The sequence below is a fragment of the Thunnus maccoyii genome, chromosome 19, assembly GCF_910596095.1.
Source record: "Thunnus maccoyii chromosome 19, fThuMac1.1, whole genome shotgun sequence".
In the NCBI taxonomy this organism is placed as follows: Eukaryota; Metazoa; Chordata; class Actinopteri; order Scombriformes; family Scombridae; genus Thunnus; species Thunnus maccoyii.
This window is the reverse complement of record NC_056551.1, coordinates 22,916,382-22,943,186: the sequence shown is the minus strand read 5'-3', so window position 1 is coordinate 22,943,186 and position 26,805 is coordinate 22,916,382. Positions and strand designations below refer to the sequence as shown.

The 26,805-nt window shown below is 40.0% G+C and overlaps 1 protein-coding gene across 1 annotated transcript; it reads right to left on the bottom strand.

The window, feature by feature from the left end:
- Positions 1 to 631: 631 nt before the first annotated feature.
- tnfrsfa (tumor necrosis factor receptor superfamily, member a) lies at positions 632 to 24,707 on the bottom strand. The gene is made up of 10 exons (XM_042395808.1): positions 24,436 to 24,707; positions 12,806 to 12,971; positions 10,955 to 11,083; positions 5,105 to 5,216; positions 4,784 to 4,917; positions 4,578 to 4,679; positions 4,441 to 4,487; positions 4,059 to 4,340; positions 3,908 to 3,944; positions 632 to 3,292 (listed from the first exon to the last, which is right to left on the bottom strand). The coding sequence occupies exons 1-10, from the start codon at positions 24,466 to 24,468 to the stop codon at positions 2,991 to 2,993; spliced, it is 1,344 nt and encodes a 447-aa protein (XP_042251742.1). The 5' UTR covers positions 24,469 to 24,707; the 3' UTR covers positions 632 to 2,990.
- Between the last annotated feature and the right edge of the window lie 2,098 nt (positions 24,708 to 26,805).

The window sequence follows — 26,805 nt, the reverse complement described above, 5'->3', positions numbered from 1 at the left end:
GTCTGTTGGTTCAGTGACTACAGGGGTGAGAATAGGTGTCAAAACTATGATGAGCAATACTTTTCAAGATTGATAGAAAATACAGAAATAGAGAGTAAAAGTTTTCTAGCTCAGGGACCACGGGAACGTTCATGTCTGTGATTACCCGCTCAGCGTCTTCGGTCTTATGGAAGGTTTTCAGAGCAGCATTGTTATGTGAAATGATCCTTTTCAGAGTTTATCACGTATACATTAAATGAAGCAGTGGCAATCATCCTTACTTTAGCTGTGCTCATAATCATTTACAGCTGTTTCTCATGATTGGGTGCATATAGTTTGGTTGAAACTGTCAAAAAGTTAATATTATGTAGTCTGAGGATTTATACCTTTTTTATTTCCCTTGAAGTCTATTATTTAGTGATATTCTTCTTATCTAAACCCTCTTACACTACAAAGATGACTCTCTCCCCTTTTAAATTATGTTCTTAAAATGTGAAAAATTACAAGAAAAAGCTATCTGGCAGAGCAATGTTTAAGATTATAACACCACATTGATGTTTGTTCTGCACAACCCTGCTACTTTAAAAAGGTGATTTACTCTCTATTGTAGCCAAAAAAAAAAAAAAAAAAGAATAAAATCAGTTAACATGGGTATCTGTACAAAACATTTATTTGAAATTGACATAAAAACAGCTTTGATGTATTTGCATAATTTATATCTGAAATCCATGACAAGCAAACAATAACTAAGGGGGAAATGGCTTAACGGCACTGAACAGACAGTTTTTTTTACACAAGATCAAGAACTTAAATGAACAGTTCAGGACTTGCTATGAAATATGTAAAAAGATAAAAACACAGAAATTATATATTTTGTTTTTTTTTTTTTTTAAAAAAGGACATACACTCACATGAACTGCCACAGAGTAAACAAAACATGCACTGAAGCCTATTCACTGCTATGCTACTTCAGGAACGGGCAAGAGCGATTTTTTAAAAGAAACAGGCTATAAGTTGAGAAATGGGTGTGTTAAAAAAGTTAAAAAGGAGAATGTTAAGTGAGAGAAAGGGTCCCTAGAAATTGATGCAGGCTGTATTTTCATTGTCTGTCAATAGATGGCAGTGCCAGCACTGTAGCATCACTCTTCAGCAATAATATATAACTCTTTTTTTTCTTTATACATGAAGAGACTGCAGAAAAATGGGCAAAAATCTAGTTTAAAAATGGCACATCATCAGCAACCACTCTGATCTGTGTTTCTGTTGTAACTTCATACCTCACTATATTCATTTTGTTAATATAACTGCATACATATACACTTTGTGAGGCTTTTATGCTTCTTTTTTTTGGAAATGTATGTACAAAAAAGACAGTAATGGGGGAAATAAAATTGAGCTCTTTTTCTTTCTTTTTCTTTTTTTTTTTTTAAAATCCAGAAAAGGTTTCCTTCATCTTGTCTAACCGAGACAAAACAATCCGTACCTGCATCCCTCGTCACCGCTGCCATGTATAGGACTATCCGGTCAGGCGGTTAACTAAACGGGTTGGACTCAACAGGTCAGTCCTCATTTTCTAAAAAAAAAAAAGATGTCCGAGGCGTCATCTCAACTCCAATTTGAAAAAAACGACACGTTCTGCATTTTAGTAGCATGAAAGTTTCTACGCTGATGGATGGTTTTTTTTTTTTCAGCGGAAACTCAGAAATGGCGCAGATCGACAGTGTGGACCGCAGTGCTACACTGAACACGGTGCGGCGAGCAGGAACAGAGTTTAACCATTTCAACCACACTTTAACAAAAAAAAAAAAAAAAAAAAAAAATCTGATGTCAGTCATTTTTTCCCTGTAGCTAAACGTGATAACAACACAAATACAGTGTGTATCATGTTTTTTTATCCAGGGTCATATCTTTGTTTTTGGCAATTATATAAATAATGAAAGATAATTATTATTCATTATAATAAATATGTCAATAAATAAAATGACCTTTGAAGCTCTCCAAGTTACATGGAAACACTATGGAAACTCAACTATTAACAGAAACAGCTTGTGAAATTCCTTCTACAATGTATTTTTGTGAGTAGTAACACTGAACATAGAAAAAAAAAAAAAAAGCGACTGGATGACTGAAAAAAAATGTCTCCAATGTGACTTGATTGTACAAAATCTATAACATATCTGGACCACTATGCTCTATGACCATAATGACATCATGAAAAAGATTCATACCTAGCAAATTATCAAATTGCATTAAAGAGGTAAAGTTTATGATTAGTAAGGCTGCGTGTTAATCCCTGTCATAACAAAAATGGACAATATTTTCCTATCATTTTGACAGGAAAGTGTTCATATACTGTTACAAATGGTTTCAGAGGAGTCTAAATCTACGAAACAACAAATATAGCATGACTGTAGTTTTAAATCCTACATGTGCCAGAGGTCAGTGCATCAAAGAGGCACAGTATAAGTGACATAGCTAATGCCACTCCTACAAACCAGTGTATATCCTCGTCTCAAGGTAGTATATGATAATCTGGGTAGACGACCAGATGAGTGACACACACCCAGAGACTTCTAAGCTTTCAGTAATTGGCTGCATGTTGCTTCTCTAGAGCCTAAAACATGCAGCCGTTTCTGCCTGTGGAAGTTGACACCTTCATGTTATTCTTCTCTTTAAGTTGGTCATCTTTGGTGGTAAAGCTGTTAAGATTTGACCACAAAACTTTTTTTTTTTTTTTCTCTCTCTCTCTCTCTTCATTTTCATTATTACACCTCAGCATTTGGCATGTAGTCAACATCCTCAGAGCGCTGATCAATACGGCTCGGCCTTCCCCTTTTTGTGTTTTTCTTTTTAAAACTACTGGCTTTTGAATATGCGGCCGGTCAGCCACAGAGAGGTAAGCCTGTTTGTGAGACACAACGTCCACCGACAGCGTCTATGTGCTTTTAGTTTTTCTTGTTTTAAGTACTTTGTGTTTACTTCATTTGCAGCCTCCCTGGGTACTTCAGCTTTCAGGGTGTGTCTGCGTGTTTATAGTAGCCTCTCCGGAGGGCTGCAGAGGCGATGTTCTCTGCTGAGCGTCGCTGGTCCATGCTTAGCAAAGCCTCTAACAGGTCGTTGATGTCGGCTTTTAGTCCCTGCCTCTGCATCCAGTTCTTCAGCAGTTCATATACTTTGTCACCGGGGGCGCCGTTCTCCGCAATACGAATGTGGTTGTCACTGACTCCAATCATTCTGAAGAACTTGTTGTGGATCCGTACGTCCAGGTACTCGTCGAACAAGTCAAAGCTCTTCTTTAGGGATTTTTCTGACCCTTAAAATTAAGAAAACAAACAGAGAAGGTTTAGATTGCGAGATACAAAGCAGCACAATGTTTAGTTTCCTACAAAGAACTCTGGATGAATGTTTATCTTGTTACCTGTTTGTATCTCTTATAATGGACCTTTAATGGATTATTAACACTAACTCGCAACTATGTAACTGCTTAAAAATAAACAGGGACACAGTGTATACATTGTTTCTGCAAGACTATAGGAATAATCAATATATTTCAGTTCATTTTCCTTCAGGGGATGCATACATAGAAATTTAACAGAGAATCAAACAAATCCATTAAGCCGTAACTTCTTTAATTTAGCATGAGAAAAAAAAAAAAACACACAGCAACAAATACAACATGTTCCAACCCCCTGAAGGCTCAGATACGGCCTGACTGTCATGAGATTATTAATCTATCAAGCAGCTAATGTGAGATCTTGAGGAGATACAGTTAATTTGACTTCCCTGTGGACTGACATCGACTGCAATAAAAGTGTGTAGTTTTCTGTGCACAGCTGGCCTTGTAGGACAAATCGAGAAGCGTAAAAATTTGCTTCATGAAATGAGTAAAATGAGTGGAAATCTCCTCCGGCCTCTGCAGGAATCTTACCTTGTAGCGGCAGCAATCGATGTTGCAGAGGATCATCCTGTAATATGAGAGGAAATACAAATATTTTAATATTTGTGGAGGGGAAGGGGATTAAAATCTGAAACTGAAACACTAATAATCTGAGTGTTTGATATATATATATTCTCCTCACCGTGGCTGCGGGCGGCAGTCTGAAGGCGGTGGGGCTCTGGTGCGGGGTGTTACCAGAGGAAGCTGCTGTGGGCAGGGCTGACAGGCTAGTTTGAGACGAACTAGTGGTGTTGGGTAAACTGTCGCCTAGTCCCCGATCCTCATCCTCTAAGGGAGGGGAAGCCTTGGTCATCCCGGGCTGGGTCTCCTGCAGCAGAGGCCGTGACTCTGGACGGGTCTCCTCCCCCTCCAGGCCTGCGTTCTGATTATTCTGTCTCTCCTCTGCTGTGGGTATAGTCTCGTCCTGAACCAGAAGGAAAAAACAAACAAAAAAAACAATTATAACGTCTTTTAAAAGCGCAAAACATGAGAGGAATCAAACATGAAACGAAACAATAACTTACAATAGGAATCTTCACTATTTCACTGGAATCACAGTGGCTCTTTGTACCTGTTTTAAAAGCAGACAAACAGCATTAAGAGCACATCCTTAATAAAGAAAAACAACATTGCGAAGCTGCAGTACACGATATCAACTCACATGGTATTTCACATGAGTGCTGCTTGATTATGAACCACCACACAGCCAGTCCAATAAGGATGATGATGAGGAAGATGGCCAGGACGATGGAAATAGGAATAGCTGCAAGAAACAGAAATAAAATCAGTGAAGAGGTGTAATCGAGTTGAAGTCACAACAACCTCCGATGTTAAACAGAAGAAGGCTTCGCGGCGGAGTGAGGTTACCTATGTCTGCTGGAGAAGTCGGGGTCGGCGTTGAAAGGGCCGGAGAGATTTCGGTGGGAGATGGAACCCGTTTTCGACACACCGTGTTAGAAAAGGGAGTGCACTTCTTCACTTCCTCCTCCCCTGCTTTACATCTGTAATTGTATAGAAGAAACAATACTAATCAGCGATATTATGATATTAAAATGTATAAAATATCGTCTTTAAACATAATCCAGGTTGTTGCAGATTCATCTGATATCAACAGTCGTGTCTGGTGAAGAGTTTCATCTACCTTTTTCAGATGAAAACAATTTGAGGAAAGAAGTAAATTGCACTTACTTGGCACATCGTTTGCAGACTTCACAGGCCTGATCAGGGACACAGAAGGTTCCCTGTCTGCACTGGCACTTGGTGTCTGTAGTTCTGGTGCAGGATGCAGTTTCAATCTCATCTGTGTGGACAGCAAAGTCATAAGAAAGATGACATTACAGATCTTTTTTCCCCCCCAGTAATAATGTGAAAAAGCATGACAATAAGGACCAAAGACATAAACCTTAACAGTGACCAAATTAAATACCCAGAAATACGTGAACAGGCGACAAAACGCAGAGATGTTTTAGCAGCGTTGGAGTTTGCAACTTGTGATTTAACTTTGTTAAGCTCCTATAGAGTTAAATAAGTAAGCTAGTAATAAACCAGTGACCATCAGTATGCGTTAAATGAAACAGAACATGGGTGACTTTCAGCTCATTTGTACACTGCAGGCAATTATCTGGTATTTCTTTGTGATAAAGACAAGTAAGATAATTGGGTTTCCAACTGTGTTCCTCTTAAATACATTTTACCTCATTTTAACAGGATAACGAGGGACGGAGAATCCTGCATGGTTCATTTATTAAATTCAGACCGAAAAAAGACAGTAGCCTCGGCCTTTATTATATGATCAAAATTAATAACAAACCAGCAGTCCACCTCCACAGGACGACCTTTACCAGAAGTCTGATGTTTGCCAATTAGGGAGCGATTGCAGTGTTGGGCTGGTAGGCAGCGGTAATGTGGTTGCAAAAGGCGAACGCACTCTTACTATCACTTAATCATCTTCCACACTGATTTTCCTGCTATTTTTTTCAGACAATTTAGCTCATTTTGTAGCAAGATGTGTTTTTCTCCGGGTTTTAAAGCACTCTGTCAAACTGTTTTTCGGATATTTATTTGCACTGTCTTTCAATGACCCGTTTCACCTAAATGAGGACGAATGTTCAGTCAACTTTTCCGCTTCTGATAACTAAAACTTTTCCAAAGATACAAAGTCTACAATTAGTCATCTGTGATGACCCCTGTCATCTTTGGTTTGCTGTTTATTCACCTGTCTCCTCTGTGCTACATTTGGTTCATTAGCCCAACTGGGAACACCTGGTGCCAGTGTTCCCAGCTGATGAAGCCTGGCCGCAGCTAGCCGTCTCTCTCTTGCTGCTGCTGCTATTTTCGGCTCTCTGCTTTCCCCTCCAGATACCCGTTTTGGTTTGGTTTAGTTGTGCTGTTTTAGTGATTTATTTTGCTTTCATGCACCTTCCGACACATATGCACAAACAGCCATGCATCACATACACCACTGATGCTACTGACACCCAATGGCTGCATCCGAAATTCCATACGAACATGCTATTTAGTATGCTAAAACAGTATATGAGATAGTATAGTAGATTTATTATGTATGAAAACAATAGTACATGAATTACATAGGAGATATTACAGTATACAAGCACTGGACATGACGCCAGCTTAAATATCCCACAGCGACGACGACGACAACACAACAGACAGCGATCAAAGCAGCTCTGGCGTAACGTCAGTGCTGCTTCAATTTAAGTACAGTTTCACTTTGCTAGGCGTAATATATTTTTAAAGTTAGTTCAGACTTTATGATTGGCACGGGCTACCATGGTTACACGTCTCCAACCGGCAAGGAGGCTCTCAGGAAGTAACGTGATAATTACAGCTCAGTGCGTCTGAAAAGATACACACTAAGTATGTTGAACCATAGTAAACATATTGGGTATGTAATGCATAGTATGCGATTTTGGATGCAGCTCAGGCTTAAAATATTTAGTTTACTGTATAATTTGATTTAATAAATTATCTTCAGTCCAACATAGTGTGTCTCCCTTTTGTTGTGGCCACTTGAACCGGGTCATAACCCACACATCTGCTGGCAAACACTCTGTCACCTTCACAAGGAAACTGTTGAGAGGGTAAATCAGCAGTGCTGTGAAGATGACCTGAGAAAAAAATGTGTTTTAAGGGATGAAATTCTTGTCTTATCTGTCTACACATTTGACGCCGAGTATTAAATCCATTTTCACTCAACCTATCTCTCTACACTGAACTCTATGTGTCTGTCCTGGATCACTGGATCATGGAGGAGACTTGCATGTTGTTCAAAAATCGTGCTGAAAGGATACGTCCACAGTTTTTTTCAAGTCAACAACAACAGTCAGCAGCTCAAATAAACACTGAAACATGTTTTTCTTGCTGTAATCATTCCTCTTATTCATACTGACCATTAAGAAGATCCCTTCATGATGCACTTTCAATATAAATGATGGGAACAAAATCCACAGTCCTACTTCTGTGCAAAAATGTATTACAAAGTTTATTTGAAGCTAATATGATGCTTCAGCTGTCCAAATGAGTCAAATCAAGTCAATATCTTTCACGGTTACTGTCTCTTTACTGCCAAATTCCCTCTTTGTTGCAGCTGAACAGGAAAACAGTCTGTCTAGACACAAAAAGAGAATTTATTACTAAAGACTAACCGTGGAAGATATTCACTTTATCTGACGAACTCAGATGGCTGAAGCCTCATATGATCTTTGGATTAACTTAATTTATACGTTTTGGCTCAAGACGAGGACGGTTTATTTTGTCTCCATCAATTACATTGTAAACCATTTAGAGGGGATCTTTTAATGGTCAGCATGAACAGAAGGAAAGATCACAGAAAGAAAAACCCGTTTCAATGTTCATTTGGGCTGCTGACTGTTGTTTTAAGACAGAAGTGAAAAATTGTGAACCTATCCTTTGATCTATTTTTAAAAATGATTTCACAGTCTGGCCATACTTCTTCTTTTTAGATGTAGTAAAACAAATGTGGCTTTTAAAAGTTAATACAAGACTATTTACATACAGAAACTAATCTATAGGGAATGCTTTTGCACCTCTACCTGAACAGCCACCGGAGGGGATTATTAAACAGGGAGTGATGTGAGTAAATGTCAGTATTCTTGTTTTTTTTAGCTTTTCCTCGGCACTCACGTTACAGACCATTACTGAGTTCACCGGTTCTCAACTGCTACTTGTGAAGAGTGATCGGGACAATAGGTTTGATTGTTATAATTTTATTGATATATAATAATAAACAAGACAATTTACTTTGGGGGATATTCATTTTCTAAAAGACAGGGTGCATAAACACATGCGGAGCCACTGCAGCAAAGTCACATCTCAGATTATTGCAGGAGAATAACTAATAACTGTGATTAACTGTGAAAATAATACAAAAAAACATGTTCAAATGTTGATGGTTTGAATTTGAAGCTTCTCATAATGATCCTGTTGATCTTTTAAAAACGGTTCCCTGCTTGTACAAAGAGATAAATCACAATTTAACAGAGCTGATATTGTTGGACTTTGAATGCTAATGATTGTCTTCATTTGTTTATTTAGTTAATTGAAGATAGAAATCCTTTTTTTTTTCTTTTTTTTTTTTTACTGTGTGTTAGTCTAATCACTGATGGGGCCATTTTACACACTGTTGAACTTGACGCCGCCACACAGACACACACACACACACACACACACACACACACACACACACACACACACACACACACTCCGCTTCCTTCCTGCTGTACTGAAGAAGCAGATCGTTTTACACTGAAAATGTGTCACGTTGGATACAGATTCCCCTCCAGAGCTGCTTTACTTTTTGCACCGAACTATCACAGTGTGGTGACAAATCACAGTTTTCACTTTTGTTTCATAATTACGCTCAGCGCTGATTGGAATGTAACACATGCAGAGCAGAGCAGCGAAGCTTAAAATAGGATCTGAGACAGGGTAAACCTTTATTAAAAGAAATACTCAGAAGTGGCAGACCGTCAGACTATCTGAAGATAAACGTCTTTTTCTGTGTGCTGCTTGTTTTATCGGGGTCATTTATGCAGTTAACCTACACTGAATCATTCCTTAAATGAATATGAATGAGGACACTTTTAGAAGTGAGAATATCCTCTACAACAATCATCATAAAGTAAGGGGTATGTTTTAGAGAGACCTTGTTTGGACCAGACTTTCAGACGTTTCAGTTTGATCTGATTATAGGTGTGAAACCTTCCCCGGACCGCTTTCCGGACCAAAAAAAAAGAGGTGGTCTCAGTCCTGATCAAACTGAACCGTGGTTTGGTTCGTTACTAATGTGAAAACTTTTTTTTTTTTTGGATGGTTCAGACTTTCAGACCAATTACAGGAAGTTCTGGCAGGCTATCCTCAGAACCGGAAAAAGGAAAAATGAGCCACGGTAGCACATGGAGAGAAGGGGAGAACAAGTTAATAACTGAAATATGGTTCGATGACATTATAAAAAAGTCAACTGGAAAAATAAAAACGCAGACACTTTCCAGGTATTTCCAGAGAGGATACGAGAGCAACGTCACCTGAAGATAAAGTAATGCCATAATATTATTATTATAGTGGCAACAAAATGAAACTGTTTATTAATTTTTCTCTATTAATTCAAACGGCGATAGAAAGCTACCCGCCAAATTGACAACACGCCCCCCTACATACCAATCAATGTCAAGTACAGGGAGACACAGCCCACGTAGGTGATGATGACAGGATGTAAATATGTCATGTAAAGTTCTTTAGTGCGCTCGCATAATTGCAAAAACCGAAACTAACCGTATCAAATAAAACAAAAACATGAAATTGGTTTTTGAACTCACTGTTTCAAAAAAAAAAATCAAAGCTTCATCTGAAACCACAAATGATTCATTAACTCAACAGTGGTCTTTCAATATAAGATATTTCCAAAACGGGGGTTTTAAATGTTGCAGATAACAGAGCAGTTCATCTCAAGTGCAAGCAGTCCAATAGCCAGGGGTACTTTTTAAATTTTAATTCACTCTCTTTTGCATGTTCCTATTAGTTATTACATGGTTGTAAATGAGTTAAAACTAGAGCAAAAAAACATACAAAGTTCTATCTTAAAAACCTCAATGAACGAGCACAAAACACATCCCGTGTAACAGTAGTCTCTTTTCTGTAGCTTCGACCTTTTCATCGGACACAAAGACGCCCAGTGTGGGAGACAATGAGACACAGCCACACCCTGTTCAGCCAGGTAAGACAGACAACACAAGCGAACCTCCCGAGACAGCTGACATGCTCACATTCGACGTACGAAACAAAACAACAAAGACACGCCCTACTACTCTGTGTAACATCATAAGATCACATTTTCATGAGTGCATCTGAAAGGTGGGGCAGGGGCGCACAGACAAAAAGGTATTAACTTTCCCAAGCAATACATCTTTATACAAAAGACTACCTTTATGGCATTTTTAAAGGCAATGGATAGAATTAAAGGGCAATTCAGCCAGCTGTTGTTTCTTTTCTTTTTTTTTTAAACAACCAAAATAAAGGTTGATCTTGACATGGTGTACTTACTGGAGCTGCCCATGTGGTCTTATTACAACGGACAAGTCTTATAGGTCACTTATATTATGTCTTTCAGATAGTAAACAATTAGTCGATTAATCGATGAGTCAATTTGCAGAAAATGTATCTTTTTTTCATTCTTTCATCGTTCTTTTCAGTGTCTAGAATGTGAATATTTTCTGGTTTCCGTTGTCTTCTATGATAATAAATTGATAATCTTTTTGTTTTGGACTGTTTAGATAGAATAAGACATCTGAAGAACTTGTACCAGACTTTTTTTTTTTTAAATTATTTGCTTTATTTATAGATCAAAAAATATCCAGAGATTAATCGAAAATGAAAATATCATTATCATAGATAATAACATAATTTCCTAAAAGAAAAATCATAATTTCTTCCCATCGATTCAATCAAAAAATTTTTTACAGAGCCATTATGAAAAACACAAGACGTAGATAATCTGATTACCTGGCCGGCAGTGGGTACAAGGCAAACAGCGGTACATCCCGTTGGAGTGCTCTGTGAAGGTCTGGCCGTCGCATGGAAGACAAGTCCCCGGTTCTTGGTCTCTTTCACAGGCCTTGTGCACAAAGGTTCCTATAAACAAAACAAGAAAACCATCAAAATGACAAATATGCACAAAATACGTGTAATTAAAGTCTTGTGAAAGCTGAGTTTAATAACGTGATGCATTTCCTGTTGAAATAGGATGTCGGGGCAGGACATACGGCAAATGGACCTCAGCGTGTTAAATGCTTCTAAACTGTGAAACAAGTTAAGGAGAGAGAGAGAAAGAGAGAGAGAGAGAGAGAGAGAGAGAGGTGGTTCAATCTAAAAGAGCTGTGAGATCTTGAGTTTTTTTTTCTTCACTCGCGGAACATGAGGTCAACAAGTTAAGATTCACGCTTGTTCATGAGGTGACATGTTACCAGGGGGGAAGTTAAAGTCGCATTTCATGGGGGACTAGAAACCCAGTTGTATATCACGCTTATCATATTCATACGAAGTTCACGCATGCCACGGATAAAAAACCCACTGGATTCTCATGTGTTTTCAAGCATTTATCTGATGCACAAATGAAAAAAACAGTGGACTGTGAGAAAAATGCAACTGAGGGCGAAGACATGGTTTACTGAACTCACAGTATTCAGTAAGTGAATTATTGGCACCGCGGTTAGTTTTGGGTAAGAAAGCTTGTTGCAGCTTGAGTCGAATGTGGGTGAAACTGGTTCTTAATATGCACCCTGATATGAAGGCATGTGCCTAGATAAAGAAAAAGCTCACAAATTGACAAAAAGAAGCAAAGAAAAGATCAGTATTATGTGGCCACAGTGGCTTTTAAATATGTGGTAACAATTGACCAGCTGGCAAGAATGAAAGAAAACAGAAGCACAAAAGTGGGAAAAAACACATAAAATTCAAGATATTTCTGCAACCCTGTGTCACAAGCGCACAAGATACTCTGTTTGATGAGTTAGTATCTAATTTAGTATCTGTCTCGTGTGACTTATTTTGTATTTTCTGCTGATTTTCCATTGTTACTGTAAGTGCTATTTTAGATATAACAGTTGTTTCCTCTGTTGAAGAGACAAAACATGATGAACTTGAACGTTTGAACTACTTTTGCTTTTAAAAGGTTCATGCACATATAATCTGATAAAGGGAGCATGTGTTTAATAAAGTTGGACAAACCTGAAGAACCTGAAGTTTTGAGTTAAGAAAAAAAAAATCAATAAAAACAAAAACCAAACCTGAGTTGATCAAATTAAAAAAGAGATTTTAGAATTCAGGAAGGCAAATGAAATAACTGAATCAGCCAGCCAGCAGCATTGCAGTAATTGCATCTTGTCCAAATATGTTCCGAGTTAACAGCCTTACCAAATTATTTAAATAATAAATTAAAAAGGTTGGTACATTTTATTACTTGGGTCTTAAAAATAACTTCGACTTCATATCCTGCACTTTTCACTTCACATTGTGTCTCGCTCTGAACTGCTGAGATGCAGCAGTTTGCCTTCTGCTGGCCATCACACATTCTTTCCAGACCAAGCAGAGCGTATTAGCAAAACTCATTTGGGATGCAGTTCACGTTATGGGTTTGACATTTGACTTCCCTTTCTTCACACAAAATGCCGTTTCTAAAATGTTGGCTCTATGTCCCGCTTTGTTCTTTTCGTATAAAAATCGACAAGCTTCGATATTTCAGGATGCAGGAAATAATACAATCTGTTGATCGGACGAGAGTTTCCGGTTGAAAAGTTGCAGGTTTGGTTGCAGCTGGAGCTACTTTATTCTACTTCTTATTGTGATTCTTCTTACCAGCCTGGCAATTAAGGCAGCAGAGTCCCTGGTTTAGGTACTGTTCGTTCTCCACGCAGGTTCTGTGCGGCAGGGTGAGGTTTCTGTATTCATTGCTGGACCGCTGTGGCGCCGGAAGTTCTGCTGCGTGACAAACCAGACCGAGGAGAAGCGTCGCCGCCAACACCTATATCATCAAAGTCGGGGATAAAAAGAGAGAGGCGGACAGGGAGAGAGAAAGAAAGAGGAGGAGGTGGAGGGGGAGAAAAAAAAAAAAAAAAGACAACAGCTTTGCATTATTTGCGTGTAACCACAGTATACAGACTCACCCACTCAAATTCATTAGATGAAGGACAGTAAAGAGGAGAGTCTATCTTCATAGGAAACCTTGTGTGAGCAATCTACGACTTAATTTGAACCATCTGATCTGAACATCTGCCGTGGGAAAGCAATTAAGGGAGCCATCCAGCCGGTCGGAACTAGAGGCAAAACAACCTTGTGTGTGCGCAGGATGCAGAACTATACACCAACTGCATGCAGCGCAACAGGCAGCCAAACTTAATTACTCCATGATCTGGTTTTCTAGTAAGGTTTAAGAGAATCTGTTTCCTCTGCTGCGGGTATCACAGAGAGAGGGTTTGATAAGGTATCTTAGCCAACGCTAGCATATCAAATGTGATTCCAGAAAGCCATTCATGTGCAGGATAATAACAGGCTTGTATAGGTGGGGTACTGAGAAGAATACGGCCGAACACTTTAGTGTGGCCCCCAGGCGCTGGTGTTTATTCACACGCTTTTCACCATGTCAACGTGAGAAGGCCCCATTCATTGGCAAACAACGCACTTTAGTGCCTCTACTTCAAATGACCCACATTCTTAAACCCCGGTGCTTTGAATGCCGCGACATGCGACACCGCTATGAAGCGCTTCGAACGCAACGCGACACCTTCTGCGTAAATGAGAGGCCTAGATTTGGAGGTTTTGTCTCTCCTGTGACCCCCCCCCCCCCCTTTCCCCTCTACGAGACCAGGAGAGAAAGGAACAGGTTAGGGTGGAGAGGGCCGGGTTGAGAGGGAGAAAGTGGAGGAGGAGGGTCGATTCAAAATGAGAAATTGTAGACTGCGAGTTGGAGATGGGATGTTCTGTGGGGAATAGGTAGTCTAAAAGGACGGTGTGGGAGTATGACATGAATAAAGACGTGCGTGCAGATAGACGGCGGTGGAGAAAGGGACAGTCTGGAGCTGAAACCGACTCTTGACGCTAGACTTGGCTCTCTGGAGAGCCGCCATGCCTTGTTGTTCAAAAGAACTTTCCCCTCTCTCTCTCTCTCTCTCTCTCTCTGCCTTTTCCCTTCTTCCTCTCCCTCTGCTCACGTCAGACTTTCCAAAGACGCTGAGAGGCAGACGTGGAGGGGCAGACGGCCGGCAGAGCAGTCACAATCACACCATTTAGATCTATCCAAACATTCTGAGGAGGGGGGAGGCAGAAGAGAGAGAGAGGGAAAAGGGAGGGAGATAAAATGAGAGTAGAGGGGGGGGAGAGACTAACAGCTTGCATGACACAGGGTGAGTCTCAGTCTTGAATACACTATGTGTGTATGACTGCAGGGTGGGGGATGTAGAGAGACATGGAATTGAGGAAAGAGTAAGTAGAAGGCCGTGTGAAAAAGCAAGAGAGAAACAACAAAGCTGTGGAAAGAAAAGATGGGGGGAAAAAAAAGACAACTGGGACAGAGGGAGCTGCACTAAAGGTAATCCTACACTTCTGAATGTAAAAATACAATTAATTATCAGAAGTATCCAGCGGTGAACATCTAATAAATTACAGATAAAAAGTTAAAAATCAGGTGTCTGTTTGACTGTGAAGATGCATAGATAGCAAAGAGATGACATAATTTCCAGTCTGTGTTCATTTCAGAGCCTGTGACTCAAAACACTCCCAGGTGCAGCCACCCTCAATAACAAACCTGCTCAGCAGTCAAAAGGTCGTTGCACAGAAGACCCAGTGGCATTTATTTTTTAAAGAGAAAAACCAAAATAAACAGTCAGAATTTGCCACAGATACTAAGAATGAGTTTAGAGAGGGAAGTGTAGAGCCATACTGGTGCACGAGCACTTGTCCATGTGCTAACGTGAGAATCGAAAACAATCCCTGCCAGCTTTTATTTCGTGATAAACACACTTAAGTAAGTCTGAGGGAATCCCGCTTTGTGGTCGGCTTGCACACCAAGGAAACGATCAAAGCCATCAACATGTGTCAACACTAATATCCTACGGCTGCTAAACTACACAGGCATAAATGCAAGTGTATACATAAACACTATGGGCAGCCACAATGTGGCTTAGTTTTACCTCTACAACCGAGCGAGGAGGAAGACTGGAGTGACCGTAACCTCAGGGTAGAGAGCCCTCCAAACCCACAATCTCTGGAAAGTCTCCAAACCCCCGGCTGAAGTGGTTCAGTCCACTTCACAGTCTTCTCTATCCTCTGTACAATGAGTGGGCTTGGCTGCAGATTATTTGGCCGAACAGGGTCCTATTGTCATGCTTTCAGCCTGTATGTATGATAGGTTAGTGCTACGCTTGTGTGGATGCAAGTTAAACTAATAAAAAAATACAATAAAATAATGAAGGACCCTGTGTTTATCTGACAACAGTAGCTCGCCTCCACTTCCTCTAAAGACCCGGGGTTCTTCCAAATTGCCTTGGCACAAACGCTACACATGCCATGTACACTGAGAATGCATTTGTGACTAAATGACAGGACATCCTTTCAGTTGACCTGGGTTATCAATGGGCCATTTAGAGTGTGGTGATCACTCCGTATCCCTGAGTGGGAATTACAGTGAGCGCCATTATAAAAAAAAACAGAGCAGAAACAAGAACATGCGATGAACTTTTGCTCACATACACACAAATAAACCCAAGGGAGATTCTTTATTTCATATTGGACAGATGATTTCAATCATAGGCAACTGATAAGGACAGACATGATGTACCTTATTATACTCCTGTATCCGGAGTGGGACCTGACTCTCGTCATGCTTTTCTTATTAGCCAATCCTGTTCTTTCATCAACTGCGGGGACATTTGTGAAAGTTACAATATTGTATATCATCGGACAACATGACGACAGAGAAAGAGAGTCCTTGAGAAGTTTAGATTATAGTGAGTAAAAATACATATCGCTATGCCTGACATAAGTGCAGAGGACGTTAGATAAGACCTCTCATTTTAAGTCATTTGTAACATGCACAGAATTTTAATGCATTCACATATGACTTTTCTTACTCATGCAGTCTGTGAAGAACCAATTGGAAAGCCAACGTCGTCACTTTGCAGTTTATGAAATCAATTCAATCCAGTTTTTGAGTGTAACCTAAACTGCACAGTGATTTTGTCGATCTGATAACGGCGTAATCAGTTCATTGGATTATAGATGGTCAGCAGCAAAAAGGGTCTGAGTCAACAAGCACCGCCGGGCACTAGACATGACTACTTTATCTCCATGTTACATTAAGGAATTTAGCCATTTTACCCTGATAATATTTAAGGACTCTAGCACATGACAGAGTGGAGGATGGAACCAACATGTTTTTCCACAGCTGCCGATTTGCAACGCGTCATAAACGACTAAAATATGAAATGTTTACTTCTGTTCAAATGTCAGTGACGCGTGTCTTGCTCTGACCTGGTCACACTTCAATCTTTATCAAACACCATTGCTTTGCACAGCCACAAGAAAGAGACATATTTCTCTTCGCGTCATAACAGAAGAGGTGACGGTATCTGTATCGCAGCTGCTGTGGTTTTAGGAGCACAGCTGATGTCAGACTGTAGACGTCGAATCCTCAGTGATCTTCCGGCCTCTTTGTTAACTAAAAAAAAGCACAGAATTTGTTTGTCGCGGGACTAGTCTTGTTTTCTGCTTGACTGAGCTTTTCAAAAGCCGACAAATGACACGATTACATAACAGCTCGGATGTTCTTTCTGATAGTGACTAATTGTCTTGTCTGATTGAATGAACAATTCATAAAATTGTTGCGTAGTATTCAGATGACTCTTTCAACAAAAAAAGGAACTCAAATGATGAAGTGAGATTTGAATACGAGCCACACAGCAAAATTCAAAACTGACCAGACAACAGACGTCTTTTGTAATATCATTAGTTTATCAATGATGTTGAGGATCAGTTTGTTTTTAACCTGACTCTGATCAGACTAATATTACCCTAACTACTCATTAAAGATGAGATATCAAGCACACTTTGATCTGTAATTTTATCATGTTTTATACTCTACAGCAGTCTCTGCTTAATCTTACTGAAACTGTTATGTTTTTACAATTCAAATCTCTCAGCGTTGACCTTGACACGACAGTGAATGCTCCCTGAGCTGTGTTGTACAGATAAATCCTGGCATTCCCTCGAGACGGGGGGACGGGGGTGGGAGGGTGGGGTGGGGTGGGGTGGGGGGGGGGCGACCATGCACGACTTTCTCTGAGTGATAAATTACGCTGACATTTTGTGTTAGATGATGAAGACAAGTACAACCCAGCTTATGTCAAGAGAAAGACGTGTGACACTTGCTGCTCGCACTGTAAATAAATCAGTGTTCAACCAAGCACGGATACATTCATCATTATAAAAGCTGAACAATACGAAGTGAAGTGGATGACTACCATGTCAATTTGAAGCAGTTAAGACAAGAGAGGGGCCCTAACAGTGTGAAAACCATATTGTTGAGCTACAAAAAAACTACACACACACACACACACACATGCACACGCACACACGTACAATAGATTGCACAAGCGCACATGCAGTGTATGAGTGGGAGCGTGTGAAAAGCGTCTGCCCCCTCCTCTCAGGGAGCACAGGAAGCTCGAGACAATACAGAGGCTTCATGCAGGGTTCAGCTCCAAACTGTTCCCTCCACAGCAGCCTGCCTCCGAGCAGGCCCAGCACCCGATTAGACCCACAACATATCCGCTAGGCTGGATATTTATAACTCAGGGAAGCTGCAGCCTCCACGACACAAATTCTTGAGTTTCCTCAGGAGGTATGCTTGACTGATTAGATGAGTGTGACACAGTGTCACGAGCAGGTTAGGTGACATTCACCTTCGTGTCAGAGTGGGCGAAAAAAAAAAAAAAAAGAAAAAAAAGAGAGAAAGATCAAAAACAATCCGTGATGACGACAGTTTTAATGAATTTCCTGGCAGTCGCTGTGCCAACCACAAGTTTGTGAAATGCCACTTTGACACTGACGTTGACCACATAAAGAATTGAGCTTGTTTTTTTTTTTTTTTTGTTGATGACAGAAAGAGAGAAGGCTGCTGAAAGTTCAGGTTCAAGAGTTGCGAGCAGGTGCGGTGTGACACACGTTTTCTGATTTGTTTTGTATTGCGAGGTCGTGGGGGGGGGTCTCTGTTGTTTCAAAAGGTTGGAAACTCACACATGTAAGCGATAACAACACCGCCGTGAGTCATACTGCATGTTTATCGAAGGGATAAGCGAGGACACCGAATTTGAACGTCAATCCACAAATCGAATTTAGACATTCATGTGCTGGAGGACTATTAACTTAGCCTTTTCAAATTCTGATTAGGCCCTTCACAGAGAAGCGGCGACTCACGAGACGACTCCAGGAGGGAGGAGAATGAAAAGAGTAAGAAAGGGTGACTAATAGATTAAAGTATGTGCAGGAATCCATCACCTCGCACTAGAGACAATCACAGTAGCGCCATTAAAGCTCGTCTTTGTGTAAAAAGAAGAAGTAGAAAAAAAAGAAAAAAAAAGGTCCATGAAGCACAGGCAGTTTATAGCTTTATAAACACATCACAGCAAAAATGTAGAATATGTGGCTGGCGTAGCAGGTCGACAAAGACTTAAGTGACCATCAATAGCTGGAATTTATGTCAGATTTATGTCTTTGTAAACAGAAGTCCATTCTCTGCACAAAGGTGGAGTTTGTTGTAAGACTCAACACTTCTCTTATAATATCTGCATTCATCCAGGAGAACAGGAAGTCAGAAGATGTAGCACTGATACAAACCTTATGTCACTGTGGTTTTGGCTTTTCATATGAATCTGAAGTTCCTCTAAATATTTACTGTACCGTGACCTCGGTGACTTTTTTTCTAGAAGGGTAGGTGCTGTGACTTGTTGACATTATTGATTAAATTTCTGATTATTTTGGACCACAAGGTCTAAAATTTATGAAAATGCTTTATCACAACTACTTCAGACCAAAGGAGATGTTGTCAAATCGTTTGTTTTGTTCAACCAACAATGCAAAATCCAAAAATATTCTGTTTACAATTATGTAAAAGTGGCAAATCCTCGCATTGGAACTAGAGAGTTTGGCATTTTGCTTGGAAACAAAAAATCAATTATCAAAATAATTTATTAGATCAGATTACTTTTCTGATTTATTGATAAACAAACCAGCTGTTTCAGGTCTAAGTACTACCCATAAATAACTAAAATGCATCTCTAAATACGGCCAAACAGATAACAAAATAGCATTTTTTATGTCCACAACAGTTCTGCAATCACAGTCAGACATAGAAAACCATGCATGCCAGTAAGCATCACGTCTATTAAAAAGGTATAATGTGTAACTTTTCCACATTAACATGACTAAAAACAACTAGACCACCTAGAGTTATGTATTTTGTTGAGTTGTGTCCTTCCAACAGTTTTGAAACTCAGAGAAATCTGTAATTTTAATAAAAGGTAACGGTCCATTTCATTTGGTCACCTGTCAATGCCTTATTTTTTTGTCTTAAGTCTGGGATCACTTTCCCATTGACTTCAATGGGAAAGCGGTGGAGTTGTAGATGTTAGAATTACTGAAGCTTGTAAATAAACTTACACTAACATAAAAATAATGAGCACCGTCTGTCTGGGAGAAAGCGTGTGGCAATAACGGTTGCTTAACACTGAAGACAACAACTGCCATGATCCCACGCTACTACTTCACAACGTCATCCAATTCCATCTTTTGTTATTCTTTTGATTGAGAAACCCCTAGCAGGAGAAAATTACATATTGTGTGTTTAAGACATTGTAAAACTGGTAGAATCAAAATAGAAAAGATGTAATTAAATAAAGAAAAAGAGGAAAAAGAGAGCTGAGAATACAGTTTCCCATTCACTTAAATGGGAAACCCGTCTCAAACTTTATGACCCTACTGTAGCTTTGCACCCTTTCACAACCAGTGTCCGTTCCTAGTGTAATGTCCTCAAGGAGGCCAGTAAACCTCATGTGATTTAACACATCAGATGACTTTTTTTTTTTTTTTTTTTACACATGGTAGCTGTACACTTGAGCCTGAAAGATGTATCAACAGCATATTTCATTGACAGATTTGAAATGACTACAGATAAATAGGTATTTCCGTTTGTAACGGCTGATGAACAAGAAACTGAAAGTAATGTAAATCCAGACATAGTATGCGCTTGAGGCTGAGCAATATGGCCAAAAACTAAATTCTGATTATTGTCACAATTTTTTTTCCACTATTACTTTCCTACTAAATGCAACAAAAGGTCAGAGCAACAAAACATGATTAAAATACCATATTTTTAGGGTTTCATGCAACATAGTTGAGCGATTTATATTAAGAAATCCGCACCACCCATAGAGCGATGGACTGTCAGTAGCAGATGCCTAACCTAAGTAGAGAACAGACATCCACTTTAATAACCCGTTTCAGCACACATAGAGCAGAACTGTCTGCACACTAATTCATCTCCTGCTGTTTGTGTTTCCTGACAAAACATTAGGCCGACATCTGCAGACAGCTGGCTAGCTAGCGTTAGCTACCCAGCACATACAGGCACAGACTGAACAATGTAGAATTTGCACACTTGTGACAAAAACAAACACAAATCGCAAACTAAGATCAGCGTGCAAAGTCTTTTTCAGTCTTTCTCTCTCAGATACAACTTTTCAAATTCACTGTGAGATAACCAGAGCCAGCTTGGAAGCGGGAGAAAACACATGAAGACACGACAGTCTCATAAAGTGATTAGTTACACTATATGCACACCCACCCACCATAGTTTACAGGACTGTTGTGACGCAAGATGTGGCTGATGTACAGTAGCCGATTATAATCTAGGACACTTTTAGACTGAAAAACTTTTTGTGCACATTTAAAAAAACTTGATTTTCACAATGTAGACACATTGTGCAAATCAAAATTCAAGACGGTCATTGGTGACTGGCTATTTTAACAATCAAAAAATGGATTTAGCACAATACCCATTACATCATTTGTTTTTGTTGCTTATGAGCCAATTTTTGACAATAAAACAAACTTACTTATGTCTCACTCAGTACATATCTTGGTCAGAACTCTTCAATAAATAAATATAAGGTTAAAAAAAAGTCTGTTTATGTTATGCGTTCCTCTTAAAAACTGAATATTGGCCGATATGTCATGATCAAATCTGATAAACCCCCAAATATAGAGATCAGCGTGGCTCTTGTGTGCACCTCAAAATAGTTTGCAAATTCCTAATGACACTGTGTGCGATACTGTTACTATGTTATGATTTGCGTCTAAAAAAAACACGTCAGAATGAAGACGTGTGAGGTGAATCTGTTTGACATACAGTATATTAACCTCACTTATCTCGATTTTCGGATGGTTCATCTTTGAACTCTGATTCACCTCTGTTGGTATGCATTACACGAGTAGGCGGCACCTGAGCAGGTGGCACTCCCTAAGTGAGTCAGCAGGTCTTTGATAACTGGAGAGTGATTCATTTTTAGAATAAACGGCAAGAGATTCTTTTAACAATTATCTATTTATCTGACAATAATAGAACAATAACTAACGACATCCGCTCTTTAAAATGCATACCTGATCGGAAACTGTGACAGGCCACCATTAAAAGACACACAACCACCTGGTATCTGACAGTGAGTCAGTTGCACCGCATTGCATCATTCAGTGTCTATGTAGCTTCTCTAGGCCACAGGCATGGTTATAACTGTTCACATGGTCACCATGCAGAGCAACAATAAGCAGCAAGTTACTGTACGGCATTAGAGACTCCAATGGGCCAATTTGTTGACCGCTGCTGAGTCCCCAGTGACACAGTTTGGCCTCCTCTTATCCCAGATGCCAGTTCTGCCCTTGTCTGTGTTGTCCACAGAGACAGAGGGGGATATTTCCTGTGTGAACCAACACCCAGACACACAGTAAGCAATCACAGATAACAATCTAGTGTACATTTGCATGGGCATGACAATTCTCAGAAGTAAATTGATGCCACTAATATCAGCACATCTGTGTACACTCGACAGGAAGTTTACTGGACGGCCAGGCACGTACACTCAGGCAATTTGAAGGGGTGTGTGGGGGGGGGGGGGGATTAGAGAGAGAGGGGAATGGGGGTGGGGTGTGTGTGTGTGTGTATGAGGAGGGTGGGGGGGGAGGGGGGGGTGAAGTTTCCTCATAGTCCCTTAGCAACAAGGCCTGCTGGCGAGGCCTCCAGAATGTACTGTGGTTTACAGAAGAGATAAACATTGACTTTGCCACCCGGAGAAGTAAATCTGATTTCAGTAATGGAACACTGCATGACTTAAGACACAGATCAGACAACGCAGAAAACAAACACTAAAGCTCCAGGCACATCAGCAGATGTTACATTTACTTTAATGGCTACATTTATACGAGTGTAAGCAGAGCTACAGAAGGCATCTGTGATGAAACGCCACCATATTGCAGTTTTATGACGAACACTATCAACCGTAAAAGTCGCCGAGCCTTCATTTGCTCTGTCAGCAGGGAACTCTGATTCATTTCCACTTCTTATCTCGTGCCGTAATTTAAAACCTGTCAACTGGTGTTTGAGGAGAAGTGAACACCTTCTCATAGTGTCACATATAAAATGCAAACCGAAAAAGGACCTTTAGGAGGATGAGGCTCGCCATTTTCTATATTTTTCTTACCGTCAACAAATCTCATGCGCAGAGCCAAGTATTGTGTGTGTATCCAAAGCCTGATATATTATTCCTCTGTGCTGTAAACTTCCGTTGTCGTCCAAAAAACTATTAAAAACAAGTCAATGAGTCACGCAGCTGCACTGGGTGACATGTTCCTTCCCCCCGAACATTACGGTCACGATAGTTTGTTTGTGTTTACACTGCTTCGCTAGCTTGTTGTGCTACATAGCACGAATTCTTAAAAACTTTGTACTGTTTGTACTCTGAGAAATTTATAATGTATAAAGTCAAGAGGCCGTGATATGTAGCGCAACAACCTAACGAAGCTCTGTAAATGGAATCACGTTCCCACACATGTGCCGTGGCGTCTGCCGTACACAGAACTACTCTTCTGAGACTGAAAATGTGATCGCTGCTATTAGTCTTTGGAGCCGTTTCTAAACAAACTACGGTAGCCATCGCCTTCAGGGTGAAGGAACATGTCACCCAGTACAACAGTGTGGCTCATTGACACATTTTTAATAGCTTTTGGACAACAATGGAGGTCTACGGCACAGAGAAATAAGATATCAGGCTTTTGGATACACACACAATACTTGTAAGTAGGATGAGTTCATGGATTTGTTTACAATAAGAGAAATTGAGTAAATCGTCAGCCATATCCTTTAATAAATGGTCACATTTCACAGTGAGCGTACAGTATTTATAGTGTCAGGCTTCGGTGGTGCACAGCTGGAAAAAACAACAGCCAAGGAATGAAAAGACGTCTCTGTGAAGGTCTGAGAGTGGAATAAACCTTGGTGGAAAAAAACTGTTGAAAGAGACTTTGCGGCTTTAATCGACTAACTGGCAAGGTGAATTCTTGGCTTTTTGGGGTCAAACTGATTACAGCCTTCAGACATGTTACAAGACCCGTGCTTTCTCACACTCTTCACGCAATTGAATTTAAAGCTTGCTTAAGCACAGAATGCACATCACAGCAGGCCACGGCTGCACTGCACTTATTAATAGTGCCTATAGGCCCAGCTACATCCGCTGTGACAGACCAAGAGCCATCATATGCTGAATGTCTGAACAATATGACCACATGATGTCCAACACAGATGGTGACTGTAATGTTGGGGAAGGAGGGGGGTGGTGGTGGTGGGGGGGGGGGGGAAGGAGGGGAGCTAAGCAAATGAAACAGCACATGTACTGTACTGAGCACAGAAAAAAAAAGAGGAGTAAATCTTCCCAACAAAAATAAACACTTAAAATCAACAACAACAACAAAAACAATGTTGCTTCCTGTGTTTGCGCTGTTGCTGGACAATGAACTGGCTGTTTCATCTTCTCCCATAAGTCCACAGGCCTGGCCGTGATTTCAGCTCCCATGTCCCGGCACAGCTTCCCAAAAAGGGTAAAAATGTGTCCGGTCTAGGCTTCAACTTCATGAGACAGTCGCTATTTTATGTCATTAAAAGTCTCCTGCCTCCCTATAGAGTCAATTTGAGTCAGCATGTTGGGCTACTTTGTATCATTCAATCATTTAACTGTCCCGCCGCGGACGCCTCCGTGATAAGAAGCTATCCGGAGTTAAAAGCATATTTTATACATGACAAACATTTCAATAAAGGATATATAATCGACTGTTAATTAAGCAGAGTGACGTAAGAAAGTATTTAAAAGGTTTTTATCGTGTTTACTTACAGAAAGTTTCCCGACCACCGGATCGAAGTTCATCTTGGGAACTTCGAGATGCAATCCCGGGTATACGTTACAAACCACCAGTTTTAAAAATCTCTAAATAATAACAATAATAAAAAAAAACCAATTACAGTGAAAAAGTAAACAGCCGCACGAGTCCAGCTTTAAATCTATCCGTCATCCGGTTTCTTTCATGAGTTTACTCTTGTCACTGACAAAAACTTCACAGCGTTTTTCTGAGAGCAGAGACAGACGGTCTGAGCAACTGAGAGCAGTTTTTTTTTTTTCGCCCCGAGAGCTTGCATGACGTCAGACTGCACGGGAGCCAATCACAGCGCTTTATTTTAGAATATTAATGAGGCGGCATGAGTGCAACTTTAAGCGTTTAAATAGTTTGTTATTCGAGATAAAAACAGCATTAGGGCTGCAAGTAACGGCTATTTTCATTATCTGTCAATCTGACTAATATTATGTAGATGAATCGATTAGTCGTGCGGTGAAAAATGTCAATCATTGCTTCCTAATAAGCTCAAGATTACATCCTCAACAGCCCATAATGCAAAGATAATCAGTTTACTTTCACAGACAACTAAAGAAACCTAAAAATATTTTGGAAACAGAAAAAAAGAACAACAAAAAAACATGAATCAATTATCAAAACAGTTGCTGACTAATTTTTTGTCAATTGACTTATCGTTGCAGCTCTGAACAACATATTTTTCTTCATACATTTATCCGCTTGAGACAATTTCTGTGCTTCAACGTGCTGAATGTGCAGCACTGATTTATAAAAAAGTGGAGTTATATTTCTGCAAGTTGCTCTTCTCATGCTTTGATCTACATTTACTCATGTGTAACCCACTCAAGCCACATTAACTAGCCCGTGTAATGTGTAACTATGTGTAATAACTAACCATTGTGCATCAAGATGAAGCACCAGTGAATGAATGATCTCTCTCCCAAAGTGTGACCTTTGACACAAATACACGCTCCAGGACAGGGGCTCCCCAAGTGGAGTCACTGTACAGGGGTCTGCAGGGTTTTTTCATCACACCAGCTGAGAAAAAGTTTAATTTTACTGGCATTTGACTTATGTGAGTATGCACGGTAGGAGACCCTCCGAACGCCCGTAGTTTTTGCACTTTGAGGACTCTCCGAGGAATTAAACTACCATTTAATGACAGCAAAACATCATTTCACTATTTATACTAAGCTACATCAAACAACAAACATCCTCTCAAATGTGGTTCCTGCTGACAAAATCTTATCTAAAGTGGGTCTCTGTCTAAAGCCTGTTTGTCTGGGGAGGAAAAAGCAGAAGATATTTGGGCAAACCTACACTCCACCACGTCGGGTAATTTACAAAACCAATAAACAACCAAACAACTAGTATAAATAAATATTGTGCCCGCCACTTAGTCAGACAGTAGCGTGATGAAAGAAGGATTGAGCAATTTCTAGACACATTTAGAGTAAATGCTGTCTGGTGTATGTCTCACTTCTCATTTAGCAGTCTGCAGAAAACACTATATTATGAAACCTTAGTTAAATATCTTGTGACCAAAGGCTTGATTGTGAAGGGTGGGTCGGGAAACGTAGGGGAGGTTACATTATCATAATTGGTGCGTCAGATAGTATGGCAAAATGCCTGGGTGAACTTAGGGTTGATGAAAAGTGTGTGATCTGGTCATATCAGAGATACTGGTTATTATAGTGTATCTGAAAATAACAGATGACCTCTGTTGCCCAGCTGAACGTCTGAGAAAAACACTGACGCAACAGTTCTCACACGACTGTGCTGTTTACTCATAGTACACAGTACAGCTGAATGCAACAAAGCTCAAAGAGCAAAAGAAAATGAAAAAAATGTGTTTGGATCTAAAAAAAGGAGCTGCAAATAACATCAATATTAAAGAAACGATGTTGTCAGTGGAAGAAGTTGATCAGACTTCACATCCAATAATTTCATCTGGAACAAACAACACTTCATCCAGTTGCACAACAGATGTATCCCATCTTCTCCTGCCAAAGTTTAACATGTGTTTCAATTAGAACTATCTAGGAAATCGCTATCTGTGTCTTCCACTTGGAGCACATCCTGTGCTCCTCCTTCTGAGGTCACCGACTACGTGCTCAAAAACAGGAAGTGTATGATTGAGTTATTTGCAGGCTTATCCTGAGCAAGCCTGTATTTATGGCCACCGGGTTGATTGGTTCAGATAGTTGACTCTTGCAGTAACAAATATTGCCAAAAACTCAGCAATTTTTCATTAGTACTTTAAAGGAGGATGTTTGACTTTACAGATGAAGGTTAGTTGCTAAATTCCTGAGTAGCTCAGTCATTTGCATAATCTGTGTGTGAGCAGTGTGGTG

Bases quoted from the DNA above. Each gene is read 5' to 3' on its own strand.
- tnfrsfa (XM_042395808.1), bottom strand. From the start codon at position 24,468: ATGAACTTCGATCCGGTGGTCGGGAAACTTTCT. The intron at 12,972-24,435 runs GTAAGTAAACAC...TTGATGATATAG, and splicing joins CGGTGGTCGGGAAACTTTCT to GTGTTGGCGGCGACGCTTCT. The intron at 3,945-4,058 runs GTGAGGAGAATA...CTCATATTACAG, and splicing joins GACTGCCGCCCGCAGCCACG to GATGATCCTCTGCAACATCG.